Source organism: Pogona vitticeps, chromosome 1 (genome assembly GCF_051106095.1).
Source record: "Pogona vitticeps strain Pit_001003342236 chromosome 1, PviZW2.1, whole genome shotgun sequence".
Classification (NCBI taxonomy): domain Eukaryota; kingdom Metazoa; phylum Chordata; class Lepidosauria; order Squamata; family Agamidae; genus Pogona; species Pogona vitticeps.
The window spans coordinates 314,851,298-314,876,278 of NC_135783.1; the positions used below are offsets into that span (position 1 = coordinate 314,851,298).

The following is a 24,981-nucleotide window of genomic DNA, read 5'->3' on the forward strand; positions in this document are numbered from 1 at the left end:
GAATGAGTCTATGTGAAATGAAGTAGAATAGGATGATCAGAAATCATTGACTAAGGGTGTTATCAAATGGCAAGAAAGGTGCACATCTGATTGCACCAGAAAGGGTTACTTTGCCAGAAGCGATGTCCCTTAAAGTAACTCCTCCATATGTCAGGGAATCACTCCAACCTAGCCCCTAAAAAGTAATAGCCCTTTAGCTGGATCCAAACTGTCCAGACCACTGAACATATCCATAAGTTAGCTCTGATTATAGATTGCTGTCTTTCATGGTTCCAGTTAAACAAGGAGAGAGAAATCTCCAAATCAGCATTATTATTTCTCCTGGGACAACTCTAAAAACATAATCTAGTTTTCTGAGCCTTTAAAATTATAATTATAAATTCACTTAATTATCCTCATGTCTAGTTTATGAAGTTACTGAGTCTTTGTAATTATACTCTGGAAAGATCCTTACTGTGTACAAGGAAATGCTCTCTAAATTGCTTGCACAGCAAGAATTGGAATATCTGACTTTAAGGACAGATATTTTGTGTAATACTTCTGCTTGTTCATCTAACTGCATGATTCATTTCATTTCTAATGAGAGAAGTAGATGGCTCATGATTTTTTTTTTATCAAAAATTAATCATTGTGTTGTGGTTGCATTAGTGTTGTGTAAAACAAGAACCTCCCAGGGAGCTTTTTATAGATGTGAATGAGAGTGACATTGCACACATATTCATATTATAGTTAACAAAGGAGGAAGAAACAGACAAGGCACTGTTTACATGTTGATCATTCCCTTTTGGTGGCCTTCTGAGATTATGGCCTCTCTTTGCACTAATCTTATGTTAGTGACTGTCATATTCCATTAGCGAATTTAATCTTTGCTAATGTGATAGAAAGTTGCTAATACAATGAGACTCATTAACAACTTTTGCATCATGTTAGCAAAATCCAAATTTGCTAACAGAATGCAAAAATTCTAATATAAGGAAGTCATAATTATGCAAATGCCTGGTATTATTAAGTATGCTTTATATATCTCACTTGAGCTTGTTCAAGAAACTGAATCATCAAACTGTGACTTCCATCTCTGCTTAAATTTTGACATCCTGGAGTCATAGAGGTTTTATTATTTGTTTCAGAATGATGGCTATGCAGTAAATCAAGAATTCTGTTTTAACTTTCACATACATCTACAGTAAATGAAGACTAGAAACTTGAATAAAAGACAGCTAAGAATTGGTCCAAAAGGCGCAGGGTTTGCAAGGCTTGGACAGACTTTTCAGACCGGGTAGAATTTCCCATATTGCTAGGATACGGGGGAAATCCCTGCTGTTCATTGAACACGTGGTATAAATGACTGCACTCTTCCATTCTCCTGTTTTCATTTCAAAAGATGTACTGTACTAGCAGCCCCAGAAATGCTCAGTATGGCTAATGCAGCTGCGAAAAAAAGCCTTCAAGGAAGTCAGGCTAGGTTTATGTTTCCAGTTTTACAGCATTCAGTTTCATTCAACATATTTACTCTAAAATCATTGGCATAGTTTGGCTTTGGCCAATGATCTTTCAAGGATCCAGTGAAGTTTTATGTGGATTTTCATAGAAACAGCATAAGTTACCTTCTTAGGAAAGAGAGCTCTGCATAAGTCCTGGGCCCCTGAAAACTGAATTTGAAAAGCAATCCAGGCACAGCAGCTCATGATGGACAGCAATGGCTTTCATGCAAGTACGAGATGTGGATCTGTCCTTTTATTTGTTGCCTGGCTGTGGAGAATTGTGCGTAAGGTGAAACCAGGAATGGGGACTTGCTGTCAAGTTGGACTTAAGTTGCACGGGTGACTCGACTCAGACTTGACTTTGTTTTTTTAAAAAAAAAAAAAAACTCAAGACTCGAGTTGAGACTCGGAACTCACCCACCCGCCCCTTTTTTTTTCTGGGGGAAAAAGCTTGTTTTTAATAGGGACTCAAACTTGGGACTTGGTACCAAAGACTTGGACTCAGACTTGGGACTCGGACCAAATGACCTGCCAACATCCTTGGGAGAAACCACCCGGAGCCCTGAGACCACTGAGCAAAATTAGCACAGACGTTTCACAGTCTGCTCCTGAAGGTAAAAAAACATCCAAAGTGACATCATAGCTGCAGCCATCACATTGTTGTTCACAGTGTAATTGGTTTAAATTTGGTTAACTCCAGTGAGATTGCTGCACAGTAAATTGCTTCAAGGTGAATGAGACCGTGATTCCTTTCTGTGCTGGTCTCAGTCCCACCATTTACTGGATCGACTTGAAATGTATTTCCAGATAAAGTATGTCCGCCCCCCCCCTTCCCAGACCATTCTCTAGCTCAAAGCTGCTAATATTAATTACATTTTGGCATCCCAATAAAATTAATGCTCTATCTAAGGAAATGTTACTTATGTGTTAGAAGATAATATTCTGACATGCTTTTAAATGCCCAGCTGTAATAATAAGCAGTGCTGCTTCTCAAGGACAGAAGGATGAATTAGCACACACGTGGGAGACAATTTGCTCATTAGAGAATGTGTTTTCATGTATGTGGTTAGTTTTTTTAAAAAAATATAGTAACACATAATTAAGGTAATGGTCACAGCTTGTGCCACAGAAAATATTCTGCCAGTCTTTTGATGTTGCATAGGTCAGAAGAGCAGTATTTTTACTACAAGATGTATCCATATTTGTGTGTTAGTGAACAGGTTAAAAAGTAAACTGAAGCTGCCTTTTGCAAGGGTATTAGTGCTGAGTCTCATTGTTTTGGTTCTTTCTCTGCTCTACATCACGAGCAATATGGCTTCTGAAAGCTGCGTGTGACAGGTTAGGCATTTTATCCTTTGAGTAAACAGTAATCGTGGTGTGAAGAAAGTGGGGCATTGGAGAATTTTTCCCATTCTTTGAGAACTCCACTCTTCCTTTTTAGTTTGCTCCAAGGGCTCTTTGGGGATACATATATTAAGCCCTTTAAATAGTTCATAATAAATCTGTGTCTCAGGCTGATTCTGACAGGTTTTTAAAGAGTCTTTTAAGAGAGAATCCTCAATCATTTGTTAATCCATGGGGTGATCTCCAGGCTTGGAGGAAGAAGGGAGGGGGGGAGAAAACCAACAGTGCAAGCTCCTGTGTCGGGAAAATGCTGTGCTGAGAAGATGATAAATACGAACGAAAACTAGAGGAATGTAGAGCTGTAGGAGTTTTATAAAATGTGTTGTGCGAAAATCATTTTCTTCTCAATTAGTTCATTTCCAGGCTTAAAAGCAGGGACGTTTGACTCATGAAAAAGAGGGGGGAAAGACATAATAATTGATTGGATGGCATCAATATGAAGATATACTATAAAGTTGAGCTTCCCTAAAGGAGGGTATACCAAAATGTGCTAATTGTACATTTCAAAAATGAAGAAAGCAAAGGTATATATTCAAATTGTAGGATGAATTCTGTTAAAATATCTTCATGGCAGGCTAATATTAAAAGGAATGTGACAACTCATGGTTGGTTTTGTCAGAGGTCTCGGAAAAATCTTCAGAAACAGAACATTTTTTTTATCATTTTAGTGTGTGTATGTATGCCCTGGAACAAAGTGAATAGCGTTTTTCCAAGAAATGAATGAAGGCCTTAACAGTGTTTTTAGAAATGTTACTGCTGTCATTACTTACTGAGATAAAAGGTAATCAGCTTAGTATGCATTCACATAAGGTTCAGTTTCTTTGCACACATGCAGTATCACTGTTGGTGCGGTAGTGTAATGTCTAAGAGTATGAGATGGGAGATGGGATCCCCCTAGTTCAAATTTTATCCTGTGAACTAATTGCAAATCATTGTCCTTCAGACCTTTGCCTACCATTCAGAGATAATACCAGTACTGAGATCTTGTTTGCAGGCATCCTATAGATGTGGCTCTCCGTTGTGAGAAGCAAAATGGTGAATTAGATAGCACTTTGTCCTGATCCAGCCAGTCTTCTTACTTTTTCAGTACTCACCTATTCTCCATGGTGTGTCACTCAAATAAATAGATTTTTTATTTATTTTACTTAGGGAAGAGAAGCAAGGCTATTCCACTGCCTCTTTTGAGACCAGTTCCATGTGGTGCTCCCTCTAATGATGCCAGCGGCAATCATTCTATTAAGCTACCTGAACTGTTCTCCCTCTTGGATGCAGATCTTGATGTGCTGGAGGAATTTGAGTGTGGTGGGGAACCTGATTGTCGGGAGGCTAAACTCTGTTATGAACCTAAAATGGAATGATCAAAGTTGAGGCCAAAATGCCTCCACTCTGTTCAGGTTTAACACTTACATCAGTGGAACAGAATAGTGATGGGAGAGAAACTCTTGAAAAGGCAGCAACTAGGTGGCAACATTAGAAATAGATTGCATATTTTACAGACCATGACAGTGACACTCAGGATACTTAGAAGTGGCAATAGCAAGTCACTTCTAAATATTTCTTATGTTGAATATCCCATGATAAGACAGTCTGAAGAGAAACAAGCAATAATGCTAGAAGATGAGACTCCCAAGTAGACAGGCACTTCATTGGCTAGCAGGAAAGAGCAGAAGCCAAGTTGATAATGAAGTATATAAGCTGAAAGGATGTCTAGCTGCCAGTGTACACAGAGGTAAAAGGAAAGTCCAGTGCAGGGCATAAGAAATATGGATCAAGGTAAACTTGAAACCATAATGCAGAATAAATGGAATGTTTAAACATTGCAGTCTTTAGTATGATAAGCTAAAGCAGAATGGAATAAGTTGTTTCTGAAACAGTCACATAGTGTTCTTCATGGAAATGAGTAAGTGAGAAGAAACAATAAGACTGTAGTACTGAGGTAAGATGTAGCACGGGCAGTTAAGGGCTATGTCTGACCAAATAATATCACTTATTCTGTAACCTGTCAACATAGCCATCATTCAAGACAGCAACAGATGCTAAAGAAGTAAATGAAAGTTGTTATGCAAGTGTCCAGGAGGAGCACACATTTACCTGTGTATGAGTCTTTGGAGATTTAATGAACAGTTATGGAGATGTCTAGAAGATCAGAATATATACATATAAAATGTTCAAAGGACTGCAGTCTTAAACTAGCACATTTCCATGGATGGCTGTTAATAAAATTTGCTGATTTTAGAAACTGTATAAATACCTATTTTTTGTATATTTATACATCTGTGTGTGACATTAGGCCAACTGAAAGTGTGCTTATCCAACCTCTCCCAGTCCAGGGATGATGGAAATTACTTAGGATTATCCTCAATTTGGCCTAAATGGTGGCATAGTACCTGTGTCCATGAGCTGGAGGAAACTTTGGATCTGGCACAACATACTGCCTCCTCTTCTCTGCCCCAGGGGACAGAGAAGCAGGGGACATTCTCTCCAACTGAGTGCGGGGAGAGGGAGAACAGACTAAAGAAAATATTTCTTGACTCAGTGTGTTGTTAGTCTGTGGAACTCCTTGCCACAGGATGTGGTGATGGCATCTAGCCTAGATCCCTCTAAAAGGGGATTGGAATGTCTATCGCAGGTTACAAGCCAGGATGGACATTTTTTGTTGTTGTTAAAACAAGTTTACATCTGTTCTTAACAAGCTGAAAACTCTTGGAATTAGGATCACAATTAACATTCTTAAATTATGGCTTTTCGAATTAAACTTGTACTATTTTTTTATGTTTAAAACATGGAAGATCAAGAAAGTCCAAATACGATATATTTGATTGCATCAGCAGCTATTATTTGTTTGTTTGTTCATTTGCTTCTTTCTTGCTATGAGAGACTCAAGGCAGCTCACAACAATTTAAAACTGTACAATAACAACATATTTAAAATATTATATAAAATTATATTTAAACATTATTAAACATTAACATTATTGTAGTGGTTGCCATAAAAAAGATTTTAACATGTCCTTTAAAATCAGCTGTGCTTTTTTGCTAATTTGGATGCGTAGGAATTCAAAACACAGATAGCACACTATATTAATTTTTAGTAAATATTTATACTTCAATAGCAAGCACTCTTTGCATGTAGTATAACCTCTAGGTAAGATATACCTATATTTATCAAGTTACTAGCATAAATAATATGTAATAGAACTCTCTCAAAATAATACATTATGTTAACACAATTTATGATAAGGTATTTTTTAACAACAGCCACAGGTAGAGGAATCCAGCTTAGATACTAACAGGCAGTTACTTCCTTTGGTTAGGCTACACAGACAATTCATGTATATAAAATAGTGTATTAAAGTAAACTTACAAAAGCAAAGAGCAATCACTGCAAATGTAATTTTTTTTCTTCCTCTTTTGGATTCTAATTTTAAAAGCATTAAAGACGACAGCTGCTCATGCTGTGATATGCACTAAACAGCCTGAAGGATGGAAAAAAATATATTTGTAGCTCATAATAACTATTGACCTTTCTGATATACAATGTTCTCTGTGTTAGCTATTCTGTTCTATCAACAGTGAAGATTGAACATGACTTCTTAATAGAAAACATGGGGTTTCAAGCTGCCTTCTCAAAGGTGTTTATGTATTGTTATTTTGTACTCTAGTACAAAGACTAAGTCCTAGTGCCCTTTGTCTGACACCATGTTGTTGTAAAAATGGGCCCCACTCTTATAGACTGCTGTATAAGAGGAATTGGCTCATAACCACTTTATGGTTGTGATAAAAGCACTGCTACACTTGATCCTGTATGGAGGTACAGGAAACTGAATCCTAGAGCATCCCAGGAGTGCAATGTACATTTTTTTTAGGAAGCAGATACCTCAAGTGCTTGTGTTTATAGGTGTTTTGCAATAAGATTTCAAATGTTCACTTTTTATTGTTGTACAGTTTGTCCCATTTGTTCTTTGTAGTGCCTCAGCCTACTGCATAATATCTTCTATTCTTGGATGCTGCATACTTTCGAAGGGTAGCTTTATGATTATCTGTTCTCCCCCTCCACTGGCCTTGAGCTCCCTACCTCACAGGCGTTGTGTGCAGAAACACCTGCCGGTAGCAGCTTGACTTTGACATGGTGCATATTTCCCTAGAGTGGCCTCTTCCAAATGCAGCGTGAGGCAGTTTAAATGGTCTTCACTTACTCAGGGGAGGACCTCGCCAAGAAGCAACATCCTACTCAGTATGTGGAAATTGGAATGGAAGCTCTCTTACTACATTCTGTAAATCACAAGCAGTGTGGCAATGGAAGACAAGAACACCAGGATTCTGTGGGATTTAATGTTCTCTTCCCAAAAGATTACCTGAGGTTATTCTGCTTTTGTACCATTTTTAGTAGGCTGATAGTGGAAGTTCAGAATTGCCATGATTTCCAGTTCTGTGCCACTCTAGAATGCCAGTTAGCAGTTTGCAGGACACCCCATAAAAACTGCAAAACTGGACAGCCAGATGCTGATACCCTGATCTTGTTAGGACAAACCATATTATTGTTTGAGTGTATCTTTAGAACTGTCTTTGTAACAACATGATTAACATAAGGCAGCCACAATTTATGAGCATACATAGCAAAGGGCAGCCTGAATATTCATGACATCCACAAACGGAAGTTCTATAAAATTTCACTAGAGGTTTGGAGAATTCTGGCCAATGTGCTTTCTTGAACGTTATTATTGCTCCATGAGAGTACAGCAGTGATCTTGTGATGGCAGACCAACTCAGTATTCTATAAGGCAATTGTAAAAGTGGGGGCAGCCCCAAACAAAACAAAACAAAAACTTTTAAACTATGTTTCAGATCAGCACCAAATATGACACAGCAGTAGCAGACAGTCTTGCACTTCCTCAGACTTGACTTCACTGAGCACCCACTTATTTAACTTTCTGGTGGTCTGTGGTATCTGTAACTGTCATCTCCAACACCATATTTCAGATGAGCTGATTTCCCCCTGTATTTCTTCACTCTCCCTCATTTACATAGTATGGATGATTTCAATCATAGTTTCAAGTGATAATCTTTACTAACTCCCAGATCCCCCCTTATTATTATTATTATTATTATTATTATTATTATTATTATTATTATTATTATTATTATTATTATTGTTGTTGTTGTTGTTGTTGTTGTTGTTGTTGTTGTTGTTGTTGTTGTTGCTGCTGCTGCTGCTGCTGCTGCTGCTGCAAAAAAAAAAAAAAAAAAAAGGCACATTTTGAAAAATATGGGGTTAGAGCAAGGGTTTACAAATTAGAATATAGTGGTGCCTTGCATTACGACATTAATTCATACCAGTGAAAAAACCATTGAAATGCATTAAAACCTGTTTAATGCGTTCCAATGAGCTAAAAACTCACCGTCCAGCGAAGATCCTCCATAGGGCGGCCATTTTCGGTGGCTGTCTTGCAAGGAATCCATCCCAGAAAACAGTGGGGAGCCATTTTATTTACCCGGTGGCCATTTTGAAACCGCCGACCAGCTGTACGATAATCGTCGTTTTGCAAAGAATCAGTTCCCGAAGCAGGGAACCGATCATCGCAAAGAAAAAAAGCCTATTCAAACCATTGTTTTGTGATCGCAAAAACGATCGCAAAAATGTTGTAATGCGGTTTCGTCGTAATGTGGGGCAATCGTAAAGCGGGGCACGACTCTACAGCTTTCTAGTCTACATTCTGTGGAGCAGGCATGGCAACATTAGATTGCTTGAGAGGTTAGGCATGTTACTTTGTTATATGCATTGCACTCACACTTTTGCACCACCATTTCATTAAGATTTCATTAAGTAAAAAACAGCCATTCAAAATATTTAGGTGTAGATAGACTGCAGCAACATCCCAGCTGTTACTGGTTCTGCCCTCCCAAAGCAGCCATAGTACAGATCATGTAATCATCATCTGGGAGCCTCTAGCACTGGGTAATTTTGCATGAGGGAAGTTGCTGTAAGAATTTGTATACAGTTTATGAATACGTAAACTTCTCTTTTTAAACGCCAAAAAATTCAATTGTTCAAAAAAAAAAAAAAGCCACCAAAAATACCACACCCGAAAACAACTCTCAGGTTTATTACTGCGGGATATTTTGCTTTTGTATCCACAATTTAAAACACCAGGAAATGGCTTGATATTGGTGCACAATATTGTGCCCACCTTGCCAGCAAGAAAGAGGATGCCAAACTTTAAATCACAAAGGGGAGCCTAAATGTTGACAACATCCATGTCAGGAATCAAGATGGTCTACGAAATTCTCTTGTGGTCACTACCATTCACAAAGTGATATTAAGCAAGGCATATTCCCAAAATCTGACTCCTTTTCTCATCATATAACCATTTTTCATGAGGGAAAAAAGTAGTATATAAATATTGTAATTTATGGGAAGAAAAAGAAGAAATCACATAATCAGAGCAACAGGAACAACATGTACACTACATATATGCTTAACAGATACTGTACTTAGGTTTTTAGTTAAAACATATATCTCCTTTTGGCATTGTTAACTTAAGAATGAATAACTTCACTTCTCTTGCAGTATAACTTTAGTTTTTGGTTACTTTTATAGTCATTTGAGTTTGCCCTCTGTAACACATGGTTCCAGTTATGAGGATGAAGAATATCACAGGTTACTGTGCCACCTCATGTATGCTCTATTTAGGTGTTGAGGTGATGATGAATAATCAAATCATAGAATAATGGAGTTGGAAGAGGCATCTAAGACCATTGTGAAAGAGAAATGAGAAAGAGAGAGAAAGATGAGAGTGAGCCGTCCCCACAAATAGAAGTCTGATTAGTGGAGGAAGGAAAAGGGAAAAAGGAGGAGGAGTTAACTCTACCAATGTGGGAGGAGGATATAAAAGATCAGAGAAGAGGGGGACTTTTCAGTATATTTCCGGGGTAGAGAAGAGAGAGAGAAAAATGTGAACAGATGTATGAAAGAGTGTGTAGGTTATTATAAGATTTCCCTAATTTGAATGTAGGAGGATTACTACCTGACACCAACCTGTCAAAGGGAAAGGGGACATCGACAGCAGCACTAGAATGGACAGTTGCAGTCTTTCCGTGGGAACCAGGTCACTTGAGGAAGGTATTCCGACCAGTCATGTTCAAACACCACTGGAGGGAGATTGGGCCAGATACCCTTGTTACGGGACAATTTGTGAGGTTCGGAGTACTGCAATGAAGAAACCCACCAACCAAGAGCGTTCTGGACCAGCCCCTCAATGAACCTTGCCAATTTACAGACGGAGTCCTCGTCTTCATACTTGACAATTGCCAGATCTCACTTGTTACGAACCTATAGAAGTTGTTGTGGAACCACCAAATGTTAAACCAAATAAATCTGTTAATAGTTTAAAAGGAGATGAAGATGGAGACAGCAGCCACGAAATTAAAAGACGCCTGCTTCTTGGGAGGAAAGTGATGACAAGCCTTGACAGCATCTTAAAAAGCAGAGACATCACCTTGCCAACAAAAGTCCGAATAGTCAGAGCTATGGTTTTTCCTGTAGTGATGTATGGAAGTGAGAGCTGGACCATAAAGAAAGCTGACCGCCAAAGAATTGATGCCTTTGAATTGTGGTGCTGGAGGAGGCTCTTGAGAGTCCCCTGGACTGCAAGGAGAACAAACCTATCAATTCTAAAGGAAACCAACCCTGAGTGCTCACTGGAAGGACAGATCCTGAAGCTGAGGCTCCAGTACTTTGACCATCTCATGAGAAGAGAAGATTCATTGGAAAAGACCTTGATGTTGGGAAAGTGTGAAGGCAAGAGGAGAAGGGGACAACAGAGGATGAGATGGTTGGACAGTGTCATCGAAGCAACCAACATGAATTTGACACAACTCCGTGAGGCAGTGGAAGATAGGAGGGCCTGGTATCCTCTGGTCCATGGGGTCACAAAGAGTTGGACACGACTAAATGACTAAACAACAACGACAAGTTTAAAAGGGGTTGAGTCGTCATTTCCCGCCAAAAGAGAGGAGCTGCTGAGGTTTTATTTATATTAAGGATACATGATGTTATTAATTGGAAAGAAGGGTTGTTTTATAATGTTTTATTGGAATTTTATTACCCTGACTGATCTTACCAAGCTATAATTATATGTATCTATTTTATATTGATTTGGTTTTACTGGTCTTTGACCGTAATAAAGTATTCATTCCATTCGAACCCCTGGCTCAATGTAGGAACCTAAGTCAAAGCATATGAGACAGATGACTGTTTAATTTTCTTTTCAGCGCCTCCAGTGTTGTAAGGTTCCCCACCTCCTTAGGTAATTGGTTCCATTATTGTACTTCTCTAATAATAAGGACATTTTTCCAGATACTTAACAAAAAATGGCTTCCTGTAACATGAGCCCATTATTATATGCCCAGCACCGTGGAATAGTTGAGAACAGATCCTTCCTCTCTGTACGACAGTCTTTCAGATATCTGAAGAGTGCTATTGTATCATCTATCAAGAATGATGGTTTTCTCCATCATTCCTCAAGGGGGTTAGTTTTCAGTCCTCTGATCGTCCTTATTATTGCCTTTCTCTGAAACTGTTTCAGTTTGTGTCATACTTTTAAAAGTGTGCTGTCCAGAACTGGAGACAGTATTCAAGATGAGGGTGACCAGTACCATACAGAGGAAAACTAGTACTTCAGGTGATTGGAAGACTGTACAAGACATGGCAGTCTCCTCAGATTTTTTTGTTTTAATGGGGAAGGTACCATCCTGTCTCTTTCTTCAGTCAGCAGAATGTCTTTGAATTGTCTCATCTGATGTCTAGATTGATTACAGACAAAATCTAATGCATGTTTTTTCACCTTAACAAGTGTTGAGTGCCTTTTCACCAAGTGATACAAATTTCTTCTTATGATATTTATTTCTGGTTACCACAACTTTCCCAGGACTGTTGTGCTTCTCATTCTGGTCTGTATTTATTACCATGGCTGTTGCTATGGGATAGGTCTGATTTCCATGGTCTGATTTATGAGATCAGTGTTATTTCTCCTGTGTGTGATAGTCTACAAATTGATTTATTGCTATAATGGGTGGTAAATTCTGTATTCCACAAATTCTGTGAGGGTATATTTCATAATGAGTTCATTCAGCTTATCAGGCCTTTTATATAATGATGGAACATCATTAAATTACTCAAATAAAAATAGCACAAAGATTACAGTTCACAATAATATTTGCAGTTTTCTATTTTCTGCCTTTTAACTCTTTGCAGCATCAATACATTGCTGAATGCAGATTGATTTTGATTATCAAAGTGGAGAAGGGAAAAGTAGGAGCTGTGGAACTGTCAAAGCTGGGAGGCTGAAAGCACTGATACATAATTTAGAATTGAACTCTAGTTCCCATCAACCCTATCCAACCTGTGTACTAGCCAGGGGTCATGGAAGTAGTCAGTTCATCAAAATCTGGAGTTTTATATATTTGCGAAGGCTTTCACGGCCGGGATCTGTTCAGAGGACAGTACTCTGCAAAGATGCCGGCCACAGAGACTGACGAAACGTTAGGAAGAACAACCTTCAGAACACGACCAAAGAGCCCGAAAAACCCACAACAACCATCTGGAGTTTTATCAACCCTAAACTAAAAAGAAGATCCTGGGATTGTAACTGAGTACAGTAGATAATCTATAGCTCAAGACAAGTTAGGTACAGAATTGGCAAGCAAACTTCACATTGTTCAACTGGAAAGAAAAAAGAAATACTCCTTTAGTCACACTGCTTCCAGAATGGTAGTTCGCTGTTCTGTGGGACGGTAGTTGAATGAAGGACTCCTTGTATAGAGTTTAGTGGGTAGGGAGATTCTCCTCCCCATAGACCTCTGGAGCAATTCCAGGAAGCAATGTAACTGAGAGCCCTTTGGCGTCCTAGCAGATATATATAGAAGAAGTACAATATGGAAGCATAAAGACATGTCTTTTGCCTTCTGGTTTCTTCTCTCTTAGGCCAGAAATCTGCCAGGGGGACTCCAGGCAACTTCTGGCCCTAGAAGTCCTAGAATTTGTACTCTAGGTCAGTGGTCACCAACCTTTTTAACTCCACAGACTGGTTGGGGAAGGCGGGGCACCCCCCGAGCTCGCGCGCATGCATGAAGGAACAGGTGCGCGCACACTTGCGCACAATCACAAAAGAGCGGGGGTGCTCATGCAGGTGCTGTCTCACTCACATGTGCAAAGGGTGGGGGCACTCGGGGGGCACTCTCGCACGCGAAGGGGTGGGGGCACTCACGTGTGCATGCACACTTGTGCACATGCGTGAAGGGGATGTGCGGGGGCGGGGTGTGTGTGGGGTGGGTAGGAGATCTGTCGGACTGGCACTGGGCCACAGACCAGGGGTTGGGGATCCCTGCTCTAGGTGACAACTCCCACCATCAGCATAACCACTGGCCATGTTGCTTGGATATTCTGAAGGCTAAAAATAAGTAAAATTTCCCAGACTGTGACTTTTGTGCCATAACCTTTTCCAAAACATATTTTTACATATTTAATTTATGGATGACAGTTCAATGAATTAATCACCTATGACACTAAAATTGGATTTCCATCTTCAAAGTTCTACCACTGAATACCACTGAATACCTGTTGCTGGAGGAAATACCATTCTTACTGGATCCTTGAATATAGTTCAGTGGCCGCTGTTGAAAACAGGAATCTGATCTAGCTACACCTTTGGTCTGATCTGATTCCTGAGCTGATTTCATATTCTTAATTAACATAACTTCTGTATATTTAGCTAACTGTCATTAAGAACACATTGCAACATATTTTATTTGCTGCCTGTGTTAGGTCATAATGTACTGGTCTAGAGCAGTCGAGTGTGTTAAGCTGATTCTAATATTTATTCACGCAGCAGGAAGGACACATGCTGTGGTTTCTTAATGTACACTTTAAGCACTGTACTGGAGAGTGGTCTATAATAACAGTAATAATTAATGGTGAGCCACTTGCTGCCAGTACTGCTTATGAGCCTTTTTTGTGGTTTCAGGGTTCCAGTAACCTTGATCCTGATCATACATTTCCTTGCTTTGAAAGTTTCATTTCTTAGATGTTGCAAACATGATATTGCTGAATGGAACTGAAATGTCGCGGCCAGGTTTGTGGCATGGTTTCTGATGGTTTCACGTTTGTTCAGGTCCCTAAGGACCAGCACCAATAAATGTGAAAGAGACAAACAGCAGATTGGCATACTTTTCCATTTCCACTAGGATGGAGAGAAAAAATGTGCTAAATTAAGTCTAACCTTAAATGTATAATCTGTCCTTGGGAAGGGGAAAGGAAAAAAAAAGGGGGGGTGATATAGCATCTTCAAGCTCTCGGCATCCCTTACGAGAAAAAATTGGTTCTAAGGGTCTCTGATCTTGTGTTTTAGTAAAATAGAACTGCACGGCTGACTGACAGTTCTGATCTAAAGCATTTACGTTTAAGTTTTGATCTCTCTGCTTTTGATTAAAACTAATGAGCTCATTTAATTCAAAATGGGAATCTCTGATAAGAGAAATAAGGTTGATGTGATTGGATTAGAGGGGCAAATTAAACTCTTAGAGCAGAAGTTTGTGCTTATATAGTGTATTAAAAAGCTGTTGGCGTATTATGGCGTGTTAGATGATGAGAAAAATTTCATAGTAATTCATATTTAATCAGAAGAAATGAAAGTACTAAATATAACATGGCTCTGCTTTTCCCTCGAGTGATAAAGAGCTGTACATTTAAAATGACATGGAATTCATGCTCTCTAAAACAAAAAAACCCCGAAACTCTTAAGAGAGGCACTGAAGAAAAGAGCATTCTTACCAGTGGATTAATAATCACAACAGAGTTGCAGTGCCATAAATACAAAGGGAGCATGACCCCATCGGGGCAAGGTATATGAAAGTTAGTATCAGTATCATAGGGCCCTTTTAAAACCAGGAACTATCTTGGCTAGTAATGAACAGAAGTCCTCTTTAAAAGACGCTATTAAATCATTTTTCATCAATGTAAACTCCTTAAAGAAAAAAACTGTTCTATTGCCAATATATTCTTGGAGGCTTGCTCCACAATTAATTATTTCAGGCAACAAAAGTGTGGTTGCATTTGGTATGAAAATAAAGGCACTCAAGTATGTAGCCTCTCTCCTCATTTTCAGGTGGACTAATGAGTGCTGCCATTATCACTCTCCTGCTCCCAAACCATTTCCAGCTTGTATTTGACTGAAAGAGCAAAGGGAGAGACAGACCTCAAGTTAGCGCTGGAAACTAGCAGTTTGTTATTTGAAGACTATCGAAAGCTTTTTGCCCAGTAGTCTTCTTCCAAGACAGTGAGAAAGCCACACTTGAACCATCAAAACCATCTGTGCGAGCTTGTTTGTTTGTACGAAGGGGAAAACTGTGAGATATTCCATTATTCTTTCTCCAACATTATCCAAATAGTTGGTATACTGGTCTGGGGATAAAGGCAATAAGTAACAAAGGGGTTGCATGATCTCAATAGTAAGGCTATCGGCAGCCTCCACCATATGGAAGGAGCCCTGTGTGAACACTGCCAGACCCACTCGAGGTGGTACCAGTGGTGGCTGAGTCTCCAGGTTGTGAGAATGACCAAGAACAAACTTTATTGCAACTGAGGAACCAACAAAAATGGGAACACTGTCCTTAACTCCTTCCAGGAGCTTCCTAGAGGTTGAGTTCCCTGCACTAACACATCTCCCCAGGGAATGTCCTTTCAAAAGGGTCCCCTGTGGAAGCCTGAAAGTCCAGAACCTCGATAGCAGGAGCGGAGGATGACCCTCGGCTCTGGTTGGAGATTTTTCAAGAATGGCCAGCAGAACCTGGAACCTACTCCTCTGTTCCTTTTGGAGCTTTCTCTGTCTCTCAAATTGGCACTTTTGTTGCCAGCACCATAGATGGGTCAGAGTGGGCACTGCTGCTCCTGTTGGGTGATGCAGGCACCAAGGTCATGTAAGAGGGACAGTCGGCTCGTGGAGTCCTAGTCCTGGAGTTGCTCTTTAGTGCATCCTTCCTCTACCCAACAAGTGGGACTTCCCAGTCACTCTTCACCTCAGCCAAAGCATAGAATTGGGGATCACAAGTCTTGGCAGCCTCTTCCCACATCGCCTCCTCCTCCGAAGTCATAATATTAACCATGATAGTAGCCACAAAGTACAAACATGGGAACGAGAGCACTGACAAAGAGGACTGTTAACTGTTTCTTTCACTTCTGTGTTCCCAGTAGAAATTAAATTTCAAAGCCTCTCTTTGCTCCATGGGGGAAAGTAACAAGATACCATACAGGCAAGCCCTCCGAGAGTCCAGGCAGTTTCACATTGTAAGTCCCCTTCATTGTTTGGAATGATGGGAGAAATATTTTTAACGTAAAAATAGCATGTGCAAAAAGGATATTTGTAGAATTCATGATGGCATAACTTTATATAGATTTATTTATAGGTTTTAGGCTGAGGCGAGACCTTCCCAAGCCGTCCTGCTTTCCTTCTCCCGTGTAGGGCTTGCATACAGGTGCTTGTATAGAATAGGGAAACAAATGGGAGACATTTTGTTTTTTCAGCTATAACTCATAGAATCTCACATGTAATCATGCTGGCTCTAGGATTCTAGGAATGGAAATCTACAAAATTAAATATTTCTATTTCTGGTTGGGAAACATCTTTCAGCATAAGGACAATTTCAAGAGCTGTATCCCAGTGATGGACAAAGCCAAAGGCAAAAGAGTCGGACCCAAAATACCAGCAGCTTTTACTTGAAGTTCTTCTTACCAATGTGGGGGTGGGTAATGCACTTCAATATTTGAAATGTGCAAATACCTATTTAAAAGGCTGGAAAGTACCAACCAACAAGGAAGGAGGTATACCTCTGAGAGCCACTTTTTTGGACCCTGGTGCCACTCATGCTATATATGCTGTCCTGTGGGAGGCAGTTGTCTTCAGGCACCAACGTTAATTGGAAATATATTATGGTGAGAAAGAGTAAACTATCCAATTTTTGCATTGTGGTCTTCTTCCTAGGTTTTGTGGTCCTGATCTAATTTCCAAGCTAATACAAACTTGTTTTTTAAAAAAAGGTGATCATGCTCTTCCAGTTCATATCTAGCTCCATGCTGAGTTAGCTCACCTGTTGTACCTGTGAAATAAATTAAACAGTTTTTGTCCGAATTAATGATCTATGGATTACTTTGTTGTTGTTTCTACTCTAGTGGAATCCACGAGCCCCAGTCTACTTACAACAGACAACAATCTAGAGCGTTCTTTTTTCATCCGGATGAAATCTACCCTGACTAAGCGAGGTGTACACATAAAATCTTCAGGCTATAAGGTAAATGTTTTGTTTCCTTAAGAAGTAAGCATTTCCTTAATAGGAGTGATGTGACCTATTATACTAATTCTTATTCCTTACTGCCAGCGCTTGGTGAAAGCCTCAGCAGGGTCAGTTGTATAAAGAGTGTGCATTCTAACCTAGTAGAGTGAGGAAAAAGGATAGGTGGTCTTTACAGTGTTCTTCTGCCAGATATCAATAACCATTACTAGCTTCACTGAGTACCTGGGGCAAGCTATAATTTAGTGGTTCACATATAAATATAGAATTGAGGATACACATGCTTGCCTGGGAGCAAGCCCTGTTAACACAGGAGAACATGCTTCTAAGGAAGCTTGCATAGGACTGCTGAAAGCCTTTCTTCATTTCTCTGCCATTGTGGATCCATTGACCATTGGGCCATCCAAGTAATAGTTTTATATCAACCTAAGTTTATGTCCTGCTCACTAAAACTTATCCCAAATTTTATTAGTTTAGATGTGATCCTGAAGAACACAGCAACTAATAATATTCATTCATTCAATAGCAGTTTATACATTCTAAATGTTACATGTTAAGCTCATTTGTGTCTTGTTTCTCTTGTCTTACAAAACACAGAAGAGACTTACCTATACATCCTTTTCATGATTTCTAAAGCTGTCCAATCCTGATGCTGGTTGCTTTTGTTTTGTTGCAGACCATCAAGGCATGAATCCACTGCCAGACACAAAACATCAGTTTAACGGGGGCGACTGCATGCTTATTGATCTTTGGGCTTCTTGGGATGAACAATTCATAGAGCAACAGTTAGGAAGCAAGCATAGAAAATGCCAAAATAATAGCAACAGAGATTGTTGTCTGCTGTCATTTCAGCTGTATTTCAGATGAGTGCAGCTGTGAAACCTAGAGCAATGGACAGAGCCTTTGGGAAGATTAAGAACAATAATTCCCTCTCTGAGTGTTTTACTTGTACCTTTCTTTTCTTTGAGAGATGGTAGCAGAAAGTCTCGTAGAACACTTCCTTGTACTGTTTTTCCCCCCCTGGAGTGTACCATGCGTTATGATGTTATAATACCAAAAGTTTTTACAGATTTATATGCAGGTGTATGGTGAGAGAGCTTATGCTGCCTCCATTTCTATAGCAGTAAACCCATACAGCCAACACTTGTGCCGCTACATGAGATGCCAGAGATAGAGATTATAACCACGCCACACCCACGCCTAATTATTTTTTGGAGGCATTCAAGAGAAAATTAGACAACTGTCTGTCATATCATACCATAAGATGAAAGCCATCTTGTGTCCTTTTTAAGGAGAAAGGCGGGGTAAAAATGTTTTAAAATAAATATCTTCTTTGATTTGGATTCCTGCATTGAACTCATTGGCCTTATATTTGTTTGTTTATTTATTCAATTTCTATACCTCTCATCTGGCTATCAAGGCCACTCTGGGCGGTTCACAACATAATAAACAACACATAACATTTTAAATAAAATTCACAAACATAATAACAGTATAGGAGATCAAACTAAACATATCAGTCCACTTAAAATTAGGGGAAAGACAAGATGTAAACATGAAAACAATTAAAAAACAATTTAAAAAGACAAGGCGGTGGAGCAATTAACTTAATAACTGAAAGCACCACTGTGCTCTATTGATATAATATCTGGGAAAGCCAGTATAAACAGCCATGTTTTCAAAGATCTCTTAAAAATTCCCAGTGAAGGGGCCAGGCATATTTTGGGTGGGAGTTTATTCCAAAGGTGGGGAGCAACTGCCAAGAAAGCCCAGTTTCTGGGCTTCTCTTTCTGGGCTTCTCTCGAGGTCAGTGTTCTCAACCGCCCAGTCTGGGAAGACCAAGAAGGCTGGGCAGATCTCACTGGAAGAAGGCATTCTGCCAATTATTGAGACTGCAGAGAGGTTGAAGAAGGATCATCAGGAACATTTTGCCCCTGTTAGTCTCCCTCAAAGGGCCATCTTGCAGGGCAAACAATGTCACCTCCATGCCATGATACAGCCTGAACCTGGACTGGAATGGGTTGAGGGCACTGCTCTCCTCCAGGAATTCCTGTAGCTAATCAGCCACAGCCCTCTCCAATAGCTTGCTTAAAAAAGGAACATTGGTGACAAGTCTATAGTTATTAATACCATCCACAGACAAGGTTTTTGTCTGTTTGTTTTTACAAATGGACGTAATGAGTGTCTCCTTGAGGGCTCGGGGCCCTTCCTTGAGGACCCTCAAGGAAAGATGCATTAATAATGGCCCATTTCTTATAAGCCCCTTCCAATTGAATTATTCTATGATTCTATAATATAGGAGAAGGTGTTATTAGCAGTACCTCCATGCTTCTTCCAATGTAAGATGAATGCAGGAAAGAGGAGTCAAGGTTATGCAATGATGGAAAAGAAACTTATGTTGGCAGAAGCTCAGCCAGAACACCCTGAAGAGATGGGGCGAGGGTGAGGGACCACTCCACTCCACCAGGCCATTCTGCAAACCAAACTTTATATAGAGCCATTATTGCAATAATACTTTGCTCTAGGAGACGTTAGAGCCAAGGAGAAAAGTGACTTGGGAAATTATGTTACAGCACAGATAATTTCCCAACTCATCCTTTCACAGTGGTCCCCAGACCAAAGTATTATTTAATTAATGGGCTGTGGAGAACTGCCCATAGTGGTCACTTTCCAGAGTAGCACAAATGTTCCTATGGGCTGGCAGCTGCTGTGCGCTTCCCATTGCCAGTAGCGTGTTGCCTGAGGCTCTGCCTCACTAAGCATTGTGGAATGGCCTGCCTTGCTGAGCATGTGCATCAGCTTTGATATTAACTCTTGACAATGGGAGGCGAAACATTTTCCACTAAAAGTAAGCAGGCAAGGAAGAGTCTGTCATGGAAGAAAGGAAGTACATGATGAATAAAATGAAGCTGCACTCATTTGTTCAGTCAGTCAGTCAGTCAGTCAGTCAGTAATTTAGACAATGCCCTACATTAAGACAATATGTCTCTTCATATATCTGGTAGTAAACTTTCCGGTGCCACCTCAAAATGTTCAGACTGAATCATAGTTTCAGTACTGCTACCTGTTGTGGGAACACAATGAAAAAACTGCAATTCTGTGAAGCAGATTGAGGCAAGTTATACAATTCCATAAAATTAAATGCTTGCCCTCCTGCTTACCTGTTGCATATAAATTAAGATGAAAGGAGATTTTCCTCTACACCTACAGTCATGTGAAAAAAAAAATACACTCTCTATAAATTTTGTAATAAAATCATATTGTCCTTAGCAGGTCTGAAAATTAGGTAAATACAACTTCAGACGAACAATAACACATGAAATATTATACTGTGTCTTGGTTTATTTTACAAAAATAAAACCAAAATGAAGAAGCCAAGTGTAAAACACAAAGTACGCCCTTACTGCTTCTATAGGAATGAAGAGGCTAAGTAGCAGCCAGGTGCAGTAATTGATCATCAGTAAGTGTGACCACCTCTATAAAAGCCAGAGTTTTAGCTTTTTGCTGGTCAGGAGCATTCAAGTATGTTAACACAATGCCAAGAGGGAAATGGCTCACCAATGATCGTAGAGAAGCAATTGTTGCTGCCCATCAATCTAGGGAGGATTATAAGGACATTTCCAAACAATTTAAAGTCCATCATACTACAGTGAGGAAGATTATTCACAAGTGGAAAACATTCAAGACCGTTGCCAATCTTCCCAGGGATGGATATCAAAGCAAATTCACCCCAAGGTCATGCCATACAATTCTCAGAGAAATTACAAAAACCTCAAGAGTTACATCTTAGATTCTATAGACTTCAGTTAGCATGTTAAATACAGTGGTGCCTCACTTAGCGATTGCTCCGTATAGCGACGAAATCACTTAGCAATGCTGCTTTTGCGATCGCAAGAGCGATTGCTTAGCAATGTTTCCTATGGGGAAAATTAACTTTGCAATGATCGCGGGGAAGTGATCATCGCAAAGCCCCCATTTTTGCACAGCTGATCAGCGGTTCCAAAATGGCCGCCAGGTAAACAGCGATCGCTTAGCGATGTTTCCTACAGGGAAAATTCACTTTGTGATGATCGCAGGGAAGTGATCATCACAAAGCCCCCATTTTCGCACAGCTGATCGGTGGTTCCAAAATGGCCACCAGGTAAATAAAATGGCTGCCCGCTGTTTTGCCTTGCTTTAGAGGCACCGAAAATGGCCGCCACAATGGAGGATTTTCGCATAAGATTAGTTTTGAAGCCCATAGGAACACATTAAACACGTTTTAATGCTTTTGTATGGGCTTTTTTAAATCGCTTAGCAATGAAATCGCTTAGCAGTGATTTTTGCTGCACGGATTAACATAGCTAAGCGAGGCACCACTGTATTAAAGTTCATGATGGTACAATTAGAAAAAGACTGAACAAGTATTGTTTGTTTGGAAGGGTTGCCAGGGGAAAGCCTCTTCTCTCTAAAAACAACATGGCAGCATGGCTTAGGCTGGTAAAGTAGAATCTAGACAAACCACAAGACTTCTGGAACAATGTTGTTTGGACAAATGAGATCAAAGTGGAGATGTTTGACCATAATGCACGGTGCCACATTTGGCAAAAACCAAACACAGCATGTCATCACAAAAACTTTATATCAACTGCCAAGCACAGTGATGATTTGGGCTTGTTTTACAGTCACAGGACCCGGACACCTTGCAGTCATTAAGTCAACCAAGAATTCCTCTGTATATCAAAGTCTTTGAGAATCAAATGTGAGGCCATCTGTCTGACATCTAAAGCTCGGCCAAAATTAGGACATTGATCAACAGGACAATGATCTCAAGCACACCAGCAAATCTACAGCAGAATGGCTGAAAAAGAAAAGCATCAAGGTGTTGCAATAGCCCAGTCAAAGTCCAGACCTCAATCTGATTGAAATGCTGTGGTAGGACCTTACAAGACCTGTGCATAAACAAATGCCCGCAAACCTTAAAGAACTGAAGTAATGTTGTAAAGAAGAGTGAGTCAAAATTCCTGCACAATGATGCCTTCACGAATATACTGATAAATTCATATAGAAAATGATTACTTCAAGTTATTGCTGCCACAAGCTATTGAATCATTAGGTGTATTTAGTTTTTTGCATGTGGCATCTCCATTTTGGCTTTATTTTTGTAAAATAAATCATGACACATGTAATATGTCATGTGTTATTGATCATCTGAGGTTCTATTTACCTAATTTTCAGACCTGCTAAGGACCAGATGATTTTTATTATGTTCTGATACAGGGTGTGCTTTATTTTTCACGCAACCATATATATGCACAGTAGAATAGCAATGGCAGAAAGTGCTGAGGGCCAGCTGTTTGACATAGGAGGTCATGATGGATGGAGAAGAGCCAGAAGAGTGGGAATTCAGTTCTGAAGGAATCTTTCAGCTGTCACATCTAAAAGACATCTGAAGGAATAACAGAAATTTTAGCATTTAAACTTGACCTTCATCTTCTTAACAGCTAGTTCTAATCATGGTGTATTATCTTTTGGTGGAGGTGGGGGAAGAAAATGCTTCATTCAATAAGCTGAGTGAAAACTAGAAAAGCAGATGTTCAATCACAAGCAGATAACCAAAATTTTTGTAGTGTGGAATGAAATGTAATTAATTTATTTCCTATAAGTCAGTCTCTAGATATAGACAGAAAGCTGAAGCATTCAGAACCCCAAATGGAACAATATTTAAAATTTGAGCGGTGTTTTCACAAATAAGTCCATATGCAGTGAATTTAACTAGGTATTACATCTCAGTGGTGTTATGCGGGGTTCATATTTGTGGAGTGACATAGTGATTGTTGTCCCAGACTTCATCATCAGTGATTCTCTTAAACCTCCAGTATATGAGTTGCTTTATCAGACTAAATCAAAGGCCACAAAGACCATTTCATGCAGGCTGTGATGTCAGTTGAACATGGAGGACAAGATTCAAAGATACACCATTGAATCTAAACCAAATTAAACCATGAATACCAGTATACTTGAACAGTTTATACTGTGGTTATTTTCTTGTTGCTAAATAGTGTGTGTGTGCGTGCGTGCGTGTGTGTGTGTGTGTGTGTGTGTGTGTGTGTGAGAGAGAGAGAGAGAGAGAGAGAGTGAGTGATTAAGCAGTTTTATCATTGCAAGTGGGTGTGAGTGGGTGTACATTATTGAACACTTCAGTCTCTCTCTTTGTCTAATGATTTATAACGTTGGTATTCATATATATTATATTAAACCATAGGCAGTGATTTATACAGAGATACAGATAATCCTGATGAACAAACAGAAGTAGTTTTATCTGTTAACTTACCTGAGTTCCCAGCTAGTTACTGGGCAGCAGGGGTCTCACAAGAAAATAATTGTGGCCATTCTATATTTGACTCTGTAAATGGTACTGAGAATTATCTAAATCAGCGGTCCCCAACCTTTTTGGGACCGTGGGCTGGCTGAGCCTCTGAGGAAGGTGGGGCACCCCCTCGCGCTCTCAGGCACATGCACACATGCTCTTGGGTGTATACGCGAAGCAATGGGGGAGCACGCACGAAGGGGTGGGAAGCACACTCGTGCCTGTCAGCACCGGCGCGAGTGCTCCCCCACCCCTTTGCACATGCACAGGAGCGCCTGCACGCATGCCCATGCACCCACCCACCCCTTCATGCGGGCACTCGGGCACATGTGTGAAGGGGTGGGGGACCGCTCACGCTAGCACTGGCATGTGCGCGCATGTGCAAAGCAGCTGTGGGGAGGGGAGTGGGGAGGCAGGAGGTCTGTCTCCACGGCCCGGTCTGGCTCAGCCACGGGCTGGCACTGGGCTGCAGACCTGGCATTGATAACCTCTGATCTAGACTACTAATGTGCAGATTTACTTCCTACTTTCTCTATTAGCCTTTGTGTTACAGTTCCTAATAGGAGAAATATAAGAGCTAGTGCCCACAATGCCATGAGAGAGAGAGAGAGAGAGAGAGAGAGAGAGAGAGAGAGAGAAAGAAAGAAAGAAAGAAAGAAAGAAAGAAAGAAAGAAAGAAAGAAAGAAAGAAAGAAAGAAAGAAAGAAAGAAAGAAAGAGTTTGTTGAAGTGGGGAGGATGGAGGGAGGCTCTCTGCATGATGCCCTCTATGGACCGCCTTGTGCAATACCTTCCAGGAACAGACCAGAATTCTACAGTCAAGCAGTCTCCATTTTAATTTTCCACAGTCCCTAAAAATCAGAGGCAATGTGGGGAATTGAAATGATAGCCACTGTGTGTTCTGGGAATTCCCCCCCCCAAAAAAGTGCCAAGATGAGCATTGTTTTGGGACCCAATACAGGCCAAGCCCTTGTATTGTGTCCCATTACCTGCCAGATGACATGGGACCTGCATTTTTTTAACTGTTAATTCCTTTATTTTTTTCCCCTCTGTAGCCATTTTGGCTGTTACTTCCACTTTTCTAGATTTCATTTTTCTTTGCTGTAAGAAGTGGCATTGGCTAAACATATGGCCCTACCATCATTCAATATTTGTAATATGCCAGTAATATATGTACTATAAATCAGTCTGTGTCTGCAGGTTTACAGGCTAAGTGGGTACGACAGAATAGTGGAGAGAAGAAAGGTGGAGAGGAATTTACCAAGATTTGAACTTAAAACTGAGAAGCAGAAAGGCCACATATGAAATCAGAAAAGGACTCTTCAAGCCTGCCATGCCGATGATTAATCTGAGCTAGGTGAATGAAAGCTTGTTACACCTCTCTCAGAGTAACAAATTATTGCTGGGAT

The 24,981-nt window shown here is 40.1% G+C and overlaps 1 protein-coding gene across 20 annotated transcripts in view; it reads left to right on the forward strand.

Annotated features, from left to right (window-relative positions):
- The window catches only part of NPAS3 (neuronal PAS domain protein 3), a 932,663-nt gene that overhangs the window by 844,418 nt on the left and 63,264 nt on the right, over nucleotides 1–24,981 (forward strand). For all 20 annotated transcript variants that reach the window (XM_020788420.3, XM_072986345.2, XM_072986346.2 and 17 more), the window contains one exon: nucleotides 17,106–17,224. In XM_020788420.3, coding sequence (XP_020644079.3) covers nucleotides 17,106–17,224 — 119 coding nt within the window. The remainder of the gene's footprint in view (nucleotides 1–17,105; nucleotides 17,225–24,981) is intronic.